The sequence below is a fragment of the Xyrauchen texanus genome, chromosome 16 (assembly GCF_025860055.1).
Source record: "Xyrauchen texanus isolate HMW12.3.18 chromosome 16, RBS_HiC_50CHRs, whole genome shotgun sequence".
Taxonomy (NCBI): domain Eukaryota; kingdom Metazoa; phylum Chordata; class Actinopteri; order Cypriniformes; family Catostomidae; genus Xyrauchen; species Xyrauchen texanus.
The window spans coordinates 3,810,198-3,825,005 of NC_068291.1; the positions used below are offsets into that span (position 1 = coordinate 3,810,198).

Consider the following 14,808-nt stretch of genomic DNA (forward strand, 5'->3'; position numbering starts at 1 on the left):
CCTGATAAAAGTTTTCAATTCCTCCGAAAAGGATCGCTAAAAACAAAAGAAATGGTTGTGTGCAATTACATTCTGTAGCTGTGCTTCGATACCTGCAAGCCTCACTAGTACATGCAGCATTTGTAAGTCCTATCCTGACAGCTGCTTCTACTTTAAACATTAAAGCTACTACATGACTGCATGTTTCTCCAAGACTGGATTTGAAAGAAGGAGAAATGTGTAAGCTGTGATATACAATTTTTCACCATAGTACAGACGCCATTGAAAGTCTCACACTGAACACAATTGAATTGGTACAACAGTCACTACATTTTCAATAAATAAATAAGAACACTGATCAATGAAGACTTACCCGGCTTTGCAGTCGCAGTGAGCAGTGATTATTTCGCCGTTCTCTTTGGCGATCACCCACGGGAGATGCGAATCACGCTGTGACTCTGCTTGGCCAGGTCTAACCTCTGCTTTTAGCACGATCACTGCTTTCTGTTTGGCAGAAAAGATCGGCCCAACTTTTCGAGAAACAAAATAATCATAGGCCTCCAGACTTTTGAAAGCCTTTAATCTTTCATGAGTGAAGGGTCCAGGGGTTTCTATTAAATAAGAATAAATGTCTCCCCAGCAGATTGGTGGCCAAGACACGGGCGAGTCGGACCAACGTTTTTTGTCATCCCAGATCTCATATGGGCTTTGAATAACTTCGATTTTGTCACCAATACAAATTTTGAGCTTCTCTCCAAACCTCCTCCGGTCTTCAGATGTTAAAATGCTTATATATTGTGGATTTCGCCCGCTAACTCTCTTGAAAGTGCTCGTCGCGTCTTTACAGCCCGCCATACTGTCTGTTTTGTTGCCACACAACCACTCACACATGCGTACAAAGATGTCAACAAAGATCCTCCTATATCCAGATGGTTGGTGTCATTAAGCGCAGGTTCTGCATTTTTAAGTGATGCTGCAGCGTGGGTCAAATACGGTGGTCTGCGGCATCCTTGGTTATATTGCTCTCAGAATCTGCAAGATCAGAATTGCACATGCAAATTGCATCCAGCAACGATTTTGTGGGCACGATTGCGCTGTCGCCTGATCTGCATAATTCCATTAGTGAATGAGCACAGTTAATGCATGCAAAATAACCTTTTTTGTAGGCACAATTCATTCTTTGTGAATCTGCCCCTCAGTGTGCAAATTTCTTTAAAGTCATCCCAAACTGTTTCTTGATAGCTCAGAATACTACTACACTGTAGCTGAGAAATAGAGTCAAACGAATAACTTAAGCATTACTGCCAAAATCGGAACAGACTGCTATCACACTACAGCTGAGGAACAGAGTTAAACTAACAGCTGCAGCATTACTGTTCATCACTGCAACAGATGCATGTAATCACACACACACTCTCTCTCTCTCTCTCTCTCTCTCACACACACACACACATACACACACATGTTGTGTTTCCATGTTTTATGGGGACTTTCCATAGACATAATGGTTTTTATACTGTACAAACTTTATATTCTATCCCCTAAACCTAACCCTACCCCTAAACCTAACCCTCACAGAAAACTTTCTGCATTTTTACATTTTCAAAAAACATAATTTAGTATGATTTATAAGCTGTTTTCCTCATGGGGACTGACAAAATGTCCCCACAAGGTCAAACATTTTGGGTTTTACTATCCTTATGGGGACATTTGGTCCCCACAAAGTGATAAATACACGCTCACACACACACACACACACACACACACACACACACACACACACACACACACACACACACACACACACACATGTTGTGTTTCCATGTTTTATGGGGACTTTCCATAGACATAATGGTTTTTATACTGTACAAACTTTATATTCTATCCCCTAAACCTAACCCTACCCCTAAACCTAACCCTCACAGAAAACTTTCTGCATTTTTACATTTTCAAAAAACATAATTTAGTATGATTTATAAGCTGTTTTCCTCATGGGGACTGACAAAATGTCCCCACAAGGTCAAACATTTTGGGTTTTACTATCCTTATGGGGACATTTTGTCCCCACAAAGTGATAAATACACGCTCACACATACACACACACACACACACACACACACACACACACACACACACACACACACACACACACACACACACAGACATATATTTGTTTCTCCAATAACTTGTTTGAAACAGCCCAAGCTGTCATTAATAATTCTAATGTGTGGTTTTCAAATTAGTAACTAGCAATGGCAAATCCTGAATCCATGGCGAAAGAAAGTAATTCCACACACGAGCGTTTTTTGGGACAGTCCTTAGTTTTTCTTTACTTACTTATTTGTTTGTTCATTGAACTGTTGTATAAAAGCAATATCAAGCTTGCAATTGTGCTGTATTGTCCATCTATCAGCATGGCTGTGAATGTTTGCGGCCGAATCAAAGTTGTACTGATAGCTGGACATACAGCCCTTTTGCTTGTGTGATATTGCTTTAATGAGATGCTGAGAGAGTTCGCATGCCTGTCCTGGCAGATTTCAGAATAATACCGATACATTATATTGAATTAATGAGGGGTTGGGGGTTGCTCTCCCAGCTGAGAGTGATCCAGCAACCCCCACGAGGAAGTGACAGTGAAGGCAAGAGGTTGTCTCACGGCTTTACTTCTTGAAGCCAACCCTGAAACAGCTCCAATTAGAGAGAGAGAGAGAGAGAGAGAGGGAGAGAGACGGAGAGAGAGAGGGGGCACTCAATTCTTTGGAGCCAATCACCTGGGCCATAAATGCCATGTGTAATTACTCTGTACAGCAGGAAAATTAATGTCATGTTCTACTTTTCATTTAAAGTGGTTTAATCTCAATCAACAGCATAATGTTGATATCAACAAAGAACAATTTCATCTCGTCCCTCCTTTTCTTTCAAAAAGGCAAAATTCAAGGTTACACTGAAACCGTCTCTCGGCTTGCAAATATGTAATTATTTTATAGTAGATGTTTTACTAGTCACATGAAATAGACTATTTTTCTCTGTCTGATGCCTTTAATGTCACAGCTCAGGATAGTCGCTAATATATGGTTTGGGACTGGATATCACCTACTCTTCATTTTGTCATGAAATTATACTTTTATTTAAGTCAAAATAATCAAAACTCACAAACACAGAAAAAAGATCCTGTTTTAATTCAAATGTATGCATTTATATGTGATTTATCTAGAGTGAATGGGAAAATCAATAAACATTTTATCAAGGCAATAATGACTATTTTTTAAACTCAAAGCTGACAAGGTTAGTTTGGGATTTTGGAAATACAGCAACATAAATGCAATGTTCAGATGGAGTAAAAATGAAAGGATCTCTGTCCTCTCCATGCTTAACAAGCAGCTCAGCTCCACTGTGAGACGAGAGGGACTGCACAATACTCAACTATTGAAATGAAAAGTGCTGCTGGAGTAGAGATGGAGCATCATACACCTCTGAGTCTGTGACAGTGCTGCAGGCCAGATCAACCTCAGCCTGAGCTTGTCCTCCACTGCAGAATGATAGCACATTAGAGAGAGAGAGAGAGAGATGCTTGGGGCATCTCCATATTTCCATGTTATCAGCTGTACTTTTCTGCATCCTGCTGAATTTCATCTTGAGCATCTGTGCTGGATGAGTGTGTGTGTGTGTGTGTGTGTGTGTGTGTGTGTGTGTGTGTGTGTGTGTGGTTAATCTGTGGATATGGTTCCTATATCCTTCACAAGTAACATTCATGGCTCGTAAAGCTCGGTTTTTCTAAAATCCATCATCCGGCAGCAGGTCATGGCTTTAGCTGGTGTGCAGCGAAAACTGCCTTTTGTCTGCTCGTGTATTTGCAAGCATTAGTTTCACAGGGATTACGTATTTAAAATTCAAAAAATATAAGTAACTGTATTCCACTACAGTTACAATTTAAATAATTGCTAATTAGAATACATGTATTTTGATTACTGAAGAGATTACTTTGCATTTTATTGTCATTTGTTTCATTTAATATTTAGTCCTTTCAGATTTATACATATAAATGATGTGATATAAAGTGCATTTGAACAGCGGTGAAACACTTTCTGATGATGTGTTACATTCATACGAGCAGACAGAGAAGTATGTTTGAAGTAAGTTTGGAGCAGAAGAAATATAAATAAACCTTGTGTAAATTGTCAGCTTTACGCTAAGCTAAAATGCTATTTCTAAACATTTTACATGCACATGTGACCAGACACGATCATATTTATTATCTAGAAAATTCATGTTGGATCATAATTAATTTTTTTCTAGTAAGACCTTTGATATTAGAGCAAAAATCATATTCTTGATGATAATTTTTGTATTGTTTTCCTGTAAAAATATCTAAAAATCCTTAAAACGAGATCAATTTGATTAATCTTGTTTTAGAAACAACACTGCATCAGATATTTGGGTTTTTCAGAGAATGTATTTTTAACATGTGTATTTTGAGTTTTTATAGTCAAAACAAGTGAAAAAAATCTACCAGTGCTGAAGAAGTAATCCAAAGTATGTAGAATACGTTACTGACCTTGAGTAATCTAAAGGAACAAATGACATATTATATCATGTATTCTGTAATCTGTAGTGGAATACATTTCAAAGTAACCCTCCCAACCCTGACAACAGTGAATAGCTAAAATAAATGCTACATTTGATTTGTGATTTTGGAACACATGGCAGAGGCTTCAAACTGTGCCCAACACAAACTAGATGGATTTCATTGTTATCAAGAAGAAAATAAAATGTCTTGCTAAACATGTCAATAGTAAGAAAGCAAAAGATCCACACACAGATATGTTGGTTTTGATCCTGCACTCAGATCTGTCTGCTTTGGATGTGCTTTGCTAAATGTTAAAATGCTTAATATGCTGTCATTTTGTAAACCTGTTTGAAAACCTAACGTCTTTCCTCGCTGAGCTACCCAGGCCCCCCTCATCCAATCAACATTGATCTTTTGCGCCTGGATTTTAATAGTACAGTTATTTGCAATAGACTCTTACTGAAGCACGGCTTCAATGGGGCTCTGCGACAACAGACTTCTATAGACATTTTCATGTGTATGTCCATAGTGTTGTTTGAATGAATGTGATAGTGATGTGTGATATGTGATATTTGCTAAAATACTGAAATGCACAAAGAGTAATATGTCATTTATATTTTGCTGCATTAACATGAGCACATGCTTTCCTTGTAGTCTTAAAGCAATCGTGGAGACAGCCCTTGTGGAGGCTCATGCTATTAGCTGCGATCTCTGCGGACAACTTACCAAGTGCCCCATCAAGCACGAGAACCACTATATCATGACCACTAGGAGGGTACCCCATGTGACTCTACCCTCCCTGGCAACTGAGCCAATTTGTTAAATGCGTTAATTGCGATTAAGACAAATTATCGTGTTAAACTTTTTGAATGAATCGCATGTTTTAACGCGTTAAATCTGACAGCTCTAAATTTTAGTTGATGATAATGTACATTGATGATAAAACTTTAATAAATTATTTAAACATTAAAAAAAATATATAAACATTCTCTTAATTTAAACATGCATATTAAACAACAGAGGCTACATACAAGTACTGTCCTTGTGAAAACCTGAGCTCCTGAAAGAATAGCATATCATGAAGTATTAGCTACTCTTTAGAAGCTAGCCCACTGTATTCTGAGTTCTTCATGCTTTACAGACTGTTACTCATTTTCTGTCTTTAGCCAGTTTATGATATTGCATTGTGCGTAGCGTGTCTTTTACAGTGTATTCACAGCACTAGTTACACATATTATTATTAGCACGTACCTTAGTTCAAGTTCACATGTTCATTGTCTGTGCAGATGTAAGTTGTAATATTACATACTGGATATAGTGATTAATTGTATAAATATAATGTATATATAGGATGCATTTGAGTGAGAAAATTAACCAGTTTTAAAACGGTTCATTTTGCTGGTGTTCAGCGCGTTCAACTCACGCAGCTCAAGCAGGGTAAGATTTATTCTGCAGGAGCTAGCATAGCCTAGCAAATGCATTACCTGATACCCATAATGCTAATATTTAATATCCAAATAAGTTTCTACATGACGATGTGCAAATGACGATGACACGGCCACTTTGGCACATTTTATAGACATTACGTATCCCATACGAACTGACGGAAAATATTTCAGATGTCCGCAGGAACAAGAACTTTACAGACATATGGTACAACAGGGCTAAAGGCACCCCTTGATGAAAATGTGCTGTTTTCTCATCGCATTTGTCAACTGCAAACACTTTTGAGAAGGCAAGATGCTTCATTGAGTTAACAGATTAAAGTAATGCTTAACCACTTCAGAAATGGGTTAACCATTTCCTGTTAATTTCAAATACATTTGGCATTTCATAGCATCAAATATTCTATGAACAAATGTGATTGGTTTCAACATGTGTCAACATGAGTCCACTTTGAACATTCTTCACTTCAGAAAACCTGATTACCCTTGGGCCAAACAAGGCCAACTGGTAGGGATGGGCAGATCAAACCAAAAGTATCGATACTTCAGATACTGATGTTGTATAAAAAAATATCGATCCTCACACAAACATATAGATTGTAAAAAAATTAAAAAAAAAAACTAATGATATTCATATTTGGTCACCACAAAAAATAATCATAAGCTTCAAAGTGAAATAAAAAGGATTAGGCCATATTAGCAAGTACTTATTTCTTATAATTGTGTATAATTGTTGTAAATAAGTTATTAAAACAAATAGTTAATCATGGTTTTATTAAAGTAATATTGTAATAGCAACCATGGTAACTATACTTTAACTAAATCCCATGGTTAAACTATAGTTAATGTAGTGAAGCCATGGTTCATTTTTGTAAGGGTAAACAAATCAGAAGTCTAATCATTTTCAATTTAGGCTCACAATTGTAAAAAATAAAAGACTAGAATTAAAAACAATATTTAAAATTTCCCATTTAATCCCAAGAAATCACAAAAAAAGAAGTATCGGTATCGACGATATTGGATTTGAAATGATTGGCATCGGACCGAAAAGAAAATTAGTGGTACCACCCATCCCTACCAACTGGGGAGCAAGGCGGGGTTAATGCCAAAAGCACAGTTGCACTGAACTTGCCAGGTTATGTATCCAGAGCAAAACAGTACAGGTTCGGGAAAAATTAAAACATTGTGGGTACAGAACAAATCCGTTGAAATGTGCAATGGACAAAGTGGTGCCTAAAGAATGTTCCAGATCATGTACTTTGTGCTGGTACAACGTCCCGCTGTTAGTGGAGCGACCACTCGGGACACTATGGCAGATACAGTCGTTGAGTTGTCAGCGCTAACTTACCTTGCTAGCTAGCTAGTGTTTACAAATGATATGAACTCGATATTCTACATAACTACATAACATGATAAAGCTTAAGCTTCCCTCTTACTTGAGAAATGTGCGGGGTGTGTGACGCTGGTACCAGGGTGGCTTGTAAAGGTGGGTTTTTGGTCTCACAGCTCGTGGTCCGAGGCTATTGGCCCCGGCTGGCAAGTTGGTAGACCTGGCACGCACTGGCCCAATAATGAAAAAGAGGCTACTGTGTTTTATGGAGGCTTTTTTTGTCAAATACTTTCCCCTCACTTATTAGACAGTTATTGAAACTATTCAGATTTCACCACCTTAAACAAAACTGAAAACATTTATTTTGTCTCAAAATTAATTTTAGAATTTCTCATTAGCAGCATAAATTTGCAACATGTTAAAGTTATTAAGTGTTAGATCAAATTACCAAAAAAAACAAACTTTAGACATTGCACACAATTATCTCATTGATCAGGAATATTTTCAGTGTATTGTGACAAACACGTGTTTAGGAAAGTGCTGTGGGAGTTTACTACAAATTAGTTTGCTATTTAAAATCAAAAGTGCCCATTACTCTGCAGGGCCTTTAGCCCATTGTATGTTCAGAAAACAAATCCAGAGGGCTTTTTGTGAATTCCACTCTAATAATATTTAAATTTTAAATTTATTTTGACTCAAACTCAATGAAAATCTGTCTGCCTCGAGTCAGCCTCTACCCCATCCTCATGCATCTCTGTCATTCACATTATTGATTGCATTTGTTAACATCTCATAATCGCTTGGCTCTTGGGAGTGATATCATAAAAGACAGGCAGAATGACAGACAGACAGCATGACGACTTGTGCTTTTGCTGAACACCCACACATTTTCTGCAGGGCTGTGAAGAGTGAACACATCTCAATAAGTGGCAGTAGACACACAGTCACTCAGGCAGCATGTGCGTACCTGTGTGCAGATGTCAAGGGTTTTGAAACTCAGGTTCTGTGGCATCTCCCTGCAGCGGGTGGAGAGGTTGAGGATGGCGGTAGCAGCCATATGCGCCGCCTCCATGTCATGTGTGTAGTCGAAGCTGCTCTTGCTGCAGGTGCTGCTGGCACTGCTTTTTGCTCCCCTTGCTCCACCTCCTCCACAGCTCAGACTGCTACTGCTGGGCCCGTAACTGCTGCTGGTGCTGCTTGCCGAACTCGAGCTCTTACAGTAGCGCTTCACTGCCAAAACAATCAGAGCCGTGACGTTAACTTAAAATAGATACTGTATTATCAGACCAAGGGGCAGATCACAAATAAAAAACCTAATGAGCCTGTCACCATATATAGACACACCCCTGATGTGAAGTCTGTTCCTTTTAAGCAGTGTTAGGTTAGTTAGGTAGTAAAAATTACTAATAACTTATCTACGATTGTAATTAGATTACTTATTTTACCGATTACTTATTGACAATGTAATCACATTTCTAAAGACTTCTAAGTTACTTTCTCAAACTCTTTTTGCAGAAAACTTTAGTTTTTTTCCCGCTCAACTAATTTTAAAGAATGTCTATATTTCATTCTTGTTCATTGGTCTACGCAAACCACTCGTTAGTGGGGGCATACCCTTCACCTGTCAAAGAGACAATGTTTCATGTTTTAAAAGTATTATACAAAAATAATATTATTTAAGAAATGAGTAACCCAAGTAATGTACTTAAAAGTAATCAACTTAAAGTCAGTAACGTAATCTGATTACAAGAATTTAAAATGTAATTCATTACACTACTTTCTGGGGGAGAAAAAATACCCTACTAAAAGTATTTATATTACAGTACTTTTTTAAAACTTTGTAATCAGATTACACCATTACACTGGAGCCATGACATACTTAATTACTTTCATAGTTACTGTAATACTACTTGAGTAAAACCATGGTTTCTGCCAAAAAACAAAAAAACAAAAAAAGGTTAGTCTACAACAGTGGATACTACAATATTATTAAAACTATGGTTCTTAAAGTCTGTAATATTACTATAGTAAAACAATAGTTAAACTATGGTATTGTTATAAAACCATAAAAACAAATAATTAAGATTTTTATTATCATAGTTTTCGCTTTTCCTGTATTTTCACTATGATTTCAATACAAATATCAGGTTTAAATATGGTTACTATAGTAAAGCCATGGTAAATTTATTGCGAGGGAATGCAAAACTTATGGGGGGGGTCAAACAAAACTAATATAGAAAATAAATGCTGCCCCAAAGGGGCTCTGTAACTTAGCTTTTAAGAGAAAATCAATCTCAGCTCTGTCAAACTATTCAAACTAATCTCACTGTGAATTCGGCAGGAGGTTGAACGTTCTGCTTTTGAAATCGTTCTGTGCTTACTGAAATTTAAACCACTGCCCCCTGTGGCCAAAGCTGGAAGTGTTGTTGAACGTGTGGGCACATGTGAGCTTCAGTCCACAGAGTGGAGCCAAAAGCAAGCTGTATTTTTAGTTGCAGAGTTTCCAGAGTTAGTTCTGGCCAATGTGTCCTGGAAGTATAACGTTTACTGGACAAATGTAATTTCTGTTTATTTTAAATAATAACATGTATGGAGTATAATACTGACACAATCAAGTCAACTGAACAATAAACATTTGTTCATTAGAGCTGCTTTTCCGTAAAAAAAAAAGGTCATGCCAGGGGCTCCCCGGCCTAAGAGAACGAGGGAGGAATGTGGGAGGGCAGGGCCGGGTCGTGATTCCGCACACCCAGCCACTAATAAGGCTGATAAAGCCCGAGAGGGATAAAGGCCAACCGGATACGGCAGTGCGTCTGAGAGAGATTTACGGACAGCTGTCCGACACCTGTGTGTGTTTGTGTCTTTTTGGTTCAGTTTATTATTAAATGATCATTTATAGTGTCAAGCCGGTTCTCGCCTCCTCCTTTCCATTATAACTCCTTTAAATAATTGTAAATAATTATGCAATACAGTCGACAGGAATGCATAAGTTTTTAACCTTATCCAGCAGTCAAGTAACCATGCAATTTAAGAGCAAAAATGCAGCCTCAGAATTATTCCCAATTGTTTAGGTGTACTTCCTGGTTTTCATTGGATCAGAAACCATGGCTCGTAAGTCTTTCCAGATGGAAAGGTGATCACATTTGAATCGATTGTCAGTAATTCAGCAGAATGGCATAGATTTCATGGTATATCAACATAATGTAAATGATGGTGTGTGGTAAGGGAGCTCTAGGTGAGAGAGAGAAAGAGAGAGCTGCTCTCTCTGCAGTTTGACTAAAGACACAGTGAGACACTGCCACCAGCTGGGCATCAAAGTGGCATCTCCCAGTGGGCAACCTGCTGCCATCTTTTTATTCTCTTGCTCTCGCTTTCTCTTTCTATTTCCTTTCTCACTTTCCTCCCTCTATCTTCTCCCCCCTCGGTCTGGTCTCACATCTCGCACTTATCTGCACAGAATTGCAATTAGCAGCAGCCCTAAATCCAGACATGATTCACCCCAGCCGCCTCATTCATTATGCATCTGCCTCCAGATCATTTCCATACATTTCCATACCTCAGGAATATAGTGAAGAAAGATCTCGGAGGCATTCTAAAAAGATTTAGTTCCTGGCCCACCATTCATCTAGCCATATAATGTTATTGTGTAGATTGTGAATGGTTTAATATACTGTACAACTGTGAAGAAAATGGCTTAGCTTGTATTAGCTTTCTCAGACCGAGAAGGAATAGTTCATCCAAAAATGAAAATGGTCATTGTTTCCATTTGTTCCTCCCACAAAGATATTGTTTAGTTGGAATATAGCACATGAGTTGTATGTATATATATATATATTTGCTTAACTATTAATTATTCGCAGGGTTTTGGAGTAACGGAATACATGTAATGGGATTATGTATTTAAAATACAAATTATTAGTAGCTATGCTCCACTACAGTTACAATTTAAATAATTGGTAATCAGAACACAGTTACATTCAAAACGTATTTTTGATCACTGAAGTGATTTGCCTTTTATTGTCATGTTTAGATTATTCTAGTTAATTATATAGTTGGAAAACATTTATCAATATAAATGATGCGATCCGAGGAGTGTTTGAACAGCGGTGAAACACTTTCTTAAAATGTGTTTCATTCATACAAGTTCACACTGTCGTGAGCTTAATAGAAGAGCTACATATTGTTTCTACAGCTTAACAAAAGCAGTTAGAAATGCTTTGACAGATGAAATATAAATCCAATAATTAAACGATTACATGCCTTTGTAATGTTTTTTATGCAGTTAGGGTGCTTCTACAAGAAATGCTAACCTATGTAGCCTTTAACATCATATAGAAAGCTACAAATATTATATTTTCTGCCTCATTCTTTGAACAGAATCCACATATGATCAGAAAATGATGTTGTTGTACAAACTTTGTGGTTTTGAAATTTGGAGCAGCAAAAATATTTAACCTTGTATAAATTGTCATGTGAACATTTAGCTTTATGCTAAGCTAATATGCTATTTCTTGCCTTTACATACAACCATTACCAGGCTTGATTATACTGTATTTTATGAAGTATTCTTTGAATAAAATGTACGTTGCAGCATTACTTTTTCCTCTAGTATTGATCTTTAATATTAGAGCATAGATGTACTGCAAAAATATTATTCTTAATATAAATATAAATATTGTTTTTCTGTAAAACTATCTAAAAATCCATAAAACAAGATAAATGTACTTTAGTAGCAAAACTGCACAAGATATTAGGCTTTTTCTTTTCAGAGAATGTTTTTAATACAAGTTAATTTACTTTGTTTAATTGTCAGTGCTGAAAAAGTAATCCAAAGTATTTAGATTACATTACTGACCTTGCGTAATCTAATGGAATATGTTACAAATTACATTTTACAGCATGTATTTTGTAATCTGTTGTAGAATACTTTTTAAAAGTAACCTTCCCAACCCTGATTGTTCAAGAGTTACAGTATTGTGATGATAATTATTAGAGTTGTCAATTTATTAAAATTTGCTGATTAATTAACTAATTGCTATTAATCACATGTACTTAAAGATAAAAGTAGGCTGAGGCTGGTAAGTGTGGTTTGTTGCCTGTAGTGCTTCATACTTCCTGTACAGCAGGACATGTGCTGACTGCCCCATGCTGACTGCAATTCGCAAAAACATGAAAGTATTACTTCAAGCTTGAGTTGTTCCAATAGTTGCTCCTTATTAATGGTGCACTCTGTAACTTTTGTCTTTTTGTCATCTTGGACTTACACTGACACCTAGTGGTTTGGATGCAGCATCATTTAAAATCAATAGTTTTTAATTTCAGATGACTTTGTAGAAATGTAGTATTCACAGTCAGCCATGATTACTTTAATCAATGAGTGAAAGTGTCAACATGGCAGCCCCCATGTGTGGACCCTCTCCATGTAGAATAAAACAACTTTTATAAGGTTTCTGATATGACTTCATTTCATGAGTCTTCATTTTAATGTGAGTGCTCATGATTTCATACATATGTTGCAAAATTACAAAAAAGAGTGCACCTTTAAAGTAAGGTGGCATGATCATTTTAGTTCTAATTTTTTTTACATGTTATTTTTTTATTAAAAAAACATCTATTCAGTCATAAAGTAGGTGTTACCATCATCGCTTTTGGGTAGTGTGTCTCGACTGTGGACTTTGGGTGCAGCAGTGTGTCGTTTGCTGTAGATGTTGTGGTTGTCATAGTTGTTGTAGTCGAAGCTGGTTTTAGAGTATTTCTCCAACTCTTTGGCAAGGTTGGAGCGTGGGGTTGTTGTGGGGACGTCGTTTTTATAGCCATACTGTGGAATCTCCAACTGTTTCACAAAGCACATCGGCCTAGAACAGAAACCAGCAGCAGTTTATGATATGTCCACTTGAACCTTTGGATAAATGCCATGATGAATGAATTTGAAATAAACAATTTATTTATATAATTATGCATTTCAAACATAGGAGCATAGATAATAATACATTTTATGAACAATACACTGGAAATTCCATGCTCATATTGAACCACACATGATTAGCATCTCTTGGTATTTATATTTTTAAGACATTTCAGATACTAGTAAAGAACCACATTCACAAACTTGCAAAATTATCTGGAACTCCGATTTATATGTCGAATGTCGAAAGCTAAACCAATGCAGTTAACCTACAAGTTGGTCATGAATTAGAAAATCATTTCCAGTCCAGATAAACTCTGACGGACATTAAATAACTAATGATACATTTAAAATAAGAATTAAAAAGGTTGATTAAAACTATACATTTAAAAAAAAAATGCAGCTTCTACAGTATTCCTTTATAGATCTCGGATCGCTAGGTATTAAAGGGATAGTTCAACCAAAAATGTAAATTCTCTCATCTTTTAGTAACCCTCATGCCATACCAGATGTGCATGACTTTTTTTTCTGCTGTAGAAAAAAAAGAATATTTAGAAGAATATCTCAGCTCTGTAGATCTGCACAATGAGAGTGAATGGTGGCCAGAAATTTGAAGCTCAAAAAAGCACATAAATGCAGCATAAATGTAATCCATAGAACTCCAGTGGTTAAATCCATATCTTCAGAAGTGATATGATAGATGTGGGTGAGAAAAAGATCAATATCTGTCACTAACCCCGCTCCCTCGCTCCGCCCCCTCGAGCTTCCTCGCTCGTTTTGCTCCCTCGGGCTTCCACGCCCGTTTTGCTCGCTCGAGCTTGCATGCTCGTTTTTGCTCCTACGAGCTCACATGCTTGTACACTATCTCCCCCCTCAGGCTCACATGCCCGCTCCCAATCGCCAGAACATTATGTACACCTGCACTCGTCTCAATCACCCCTTTATTCGTTACACCTGCACCGCTCGTTAGTTCCCCTATTTATATCACAGCACATTCGTTTCACACCCGTTGGTTATTGTGTTTAGTTTCCCGTATCTTTGCCCCCCGCTAGTCTCGTCTAGTTTTGAACTCCTCTTGTCTTCCTCTCAGCTTGCCAGCTCTAGTATTCCCCTAGCTCCCCTGTTTGTTCTACTCGATAGATTTTCTCTACTCTGATCCTGTTTCCCGGCTTCGACCTCCCCACTCTCGTTGACCACTCTCTCCCGGATTTGCCCCCTTTACTCGACTTTGATTCCCCGGCTTTTGACCCTACGCTTCCCTCGACAACTCTTCTCAGGATTTACCCTGTTTGTACTTTTGCACGCTTTGTGGAATAAAGCAGTTTCCTCCGACATTGTGACTGTCTCGTCTTGTGTGTGTGTGTGTGCGGGTTACAGAATAACCAACCTCACCGTAGACAGTCACAATGCGTCACGCGGAGGATTCGCGCAGCTCACTAGAGCGGAGATGCACGTCACATTCGGCGTGAGGAGCTACAGTTTGGTGAGATGACCACGCGCTCACGGCCCAGGGGCAGCAGGTATGCACTATTTCTGATTTATTTCACCCTGTTTCACCTGTGTCTGCCCCTGAGCCCATTTA

The 14,808-nt window shown here is 37.7% G+C and overlaps 1 protein-coding gene across 5 annotated transcripts in view; it reads right to left on the reverse strand.

Annotated features, from left to right (window-relative positions):
* Window positions 1-14,808, reverse strand: part of myt1lb (myelin transcription factor 1-like, b) — a 232,504-nt gene that overhangs the window by 40,038 nt on the left and 177,658 nt on the right. For all 5 annotated transcript variants that reach the window (XM_052145864.1, XM_052145863.1, XM_052145860.1 and 2 more), the window contains exons 10-11: window positions 12,959-13,176; window positions 8,289-8,551 (exon numbers count right to left, since the gene is read on the reverse strand). In XM_052145864.1, coding sequence (XP_052001824.1) covers window positions 8,289-8,551; window positions 12,959-13,176 — 481 coding nt within the window. The remainder of the gene's footprint in view (window positions 1-8,288; window positions 8,552-12,958; window positions 13,177-14,808) is intronic.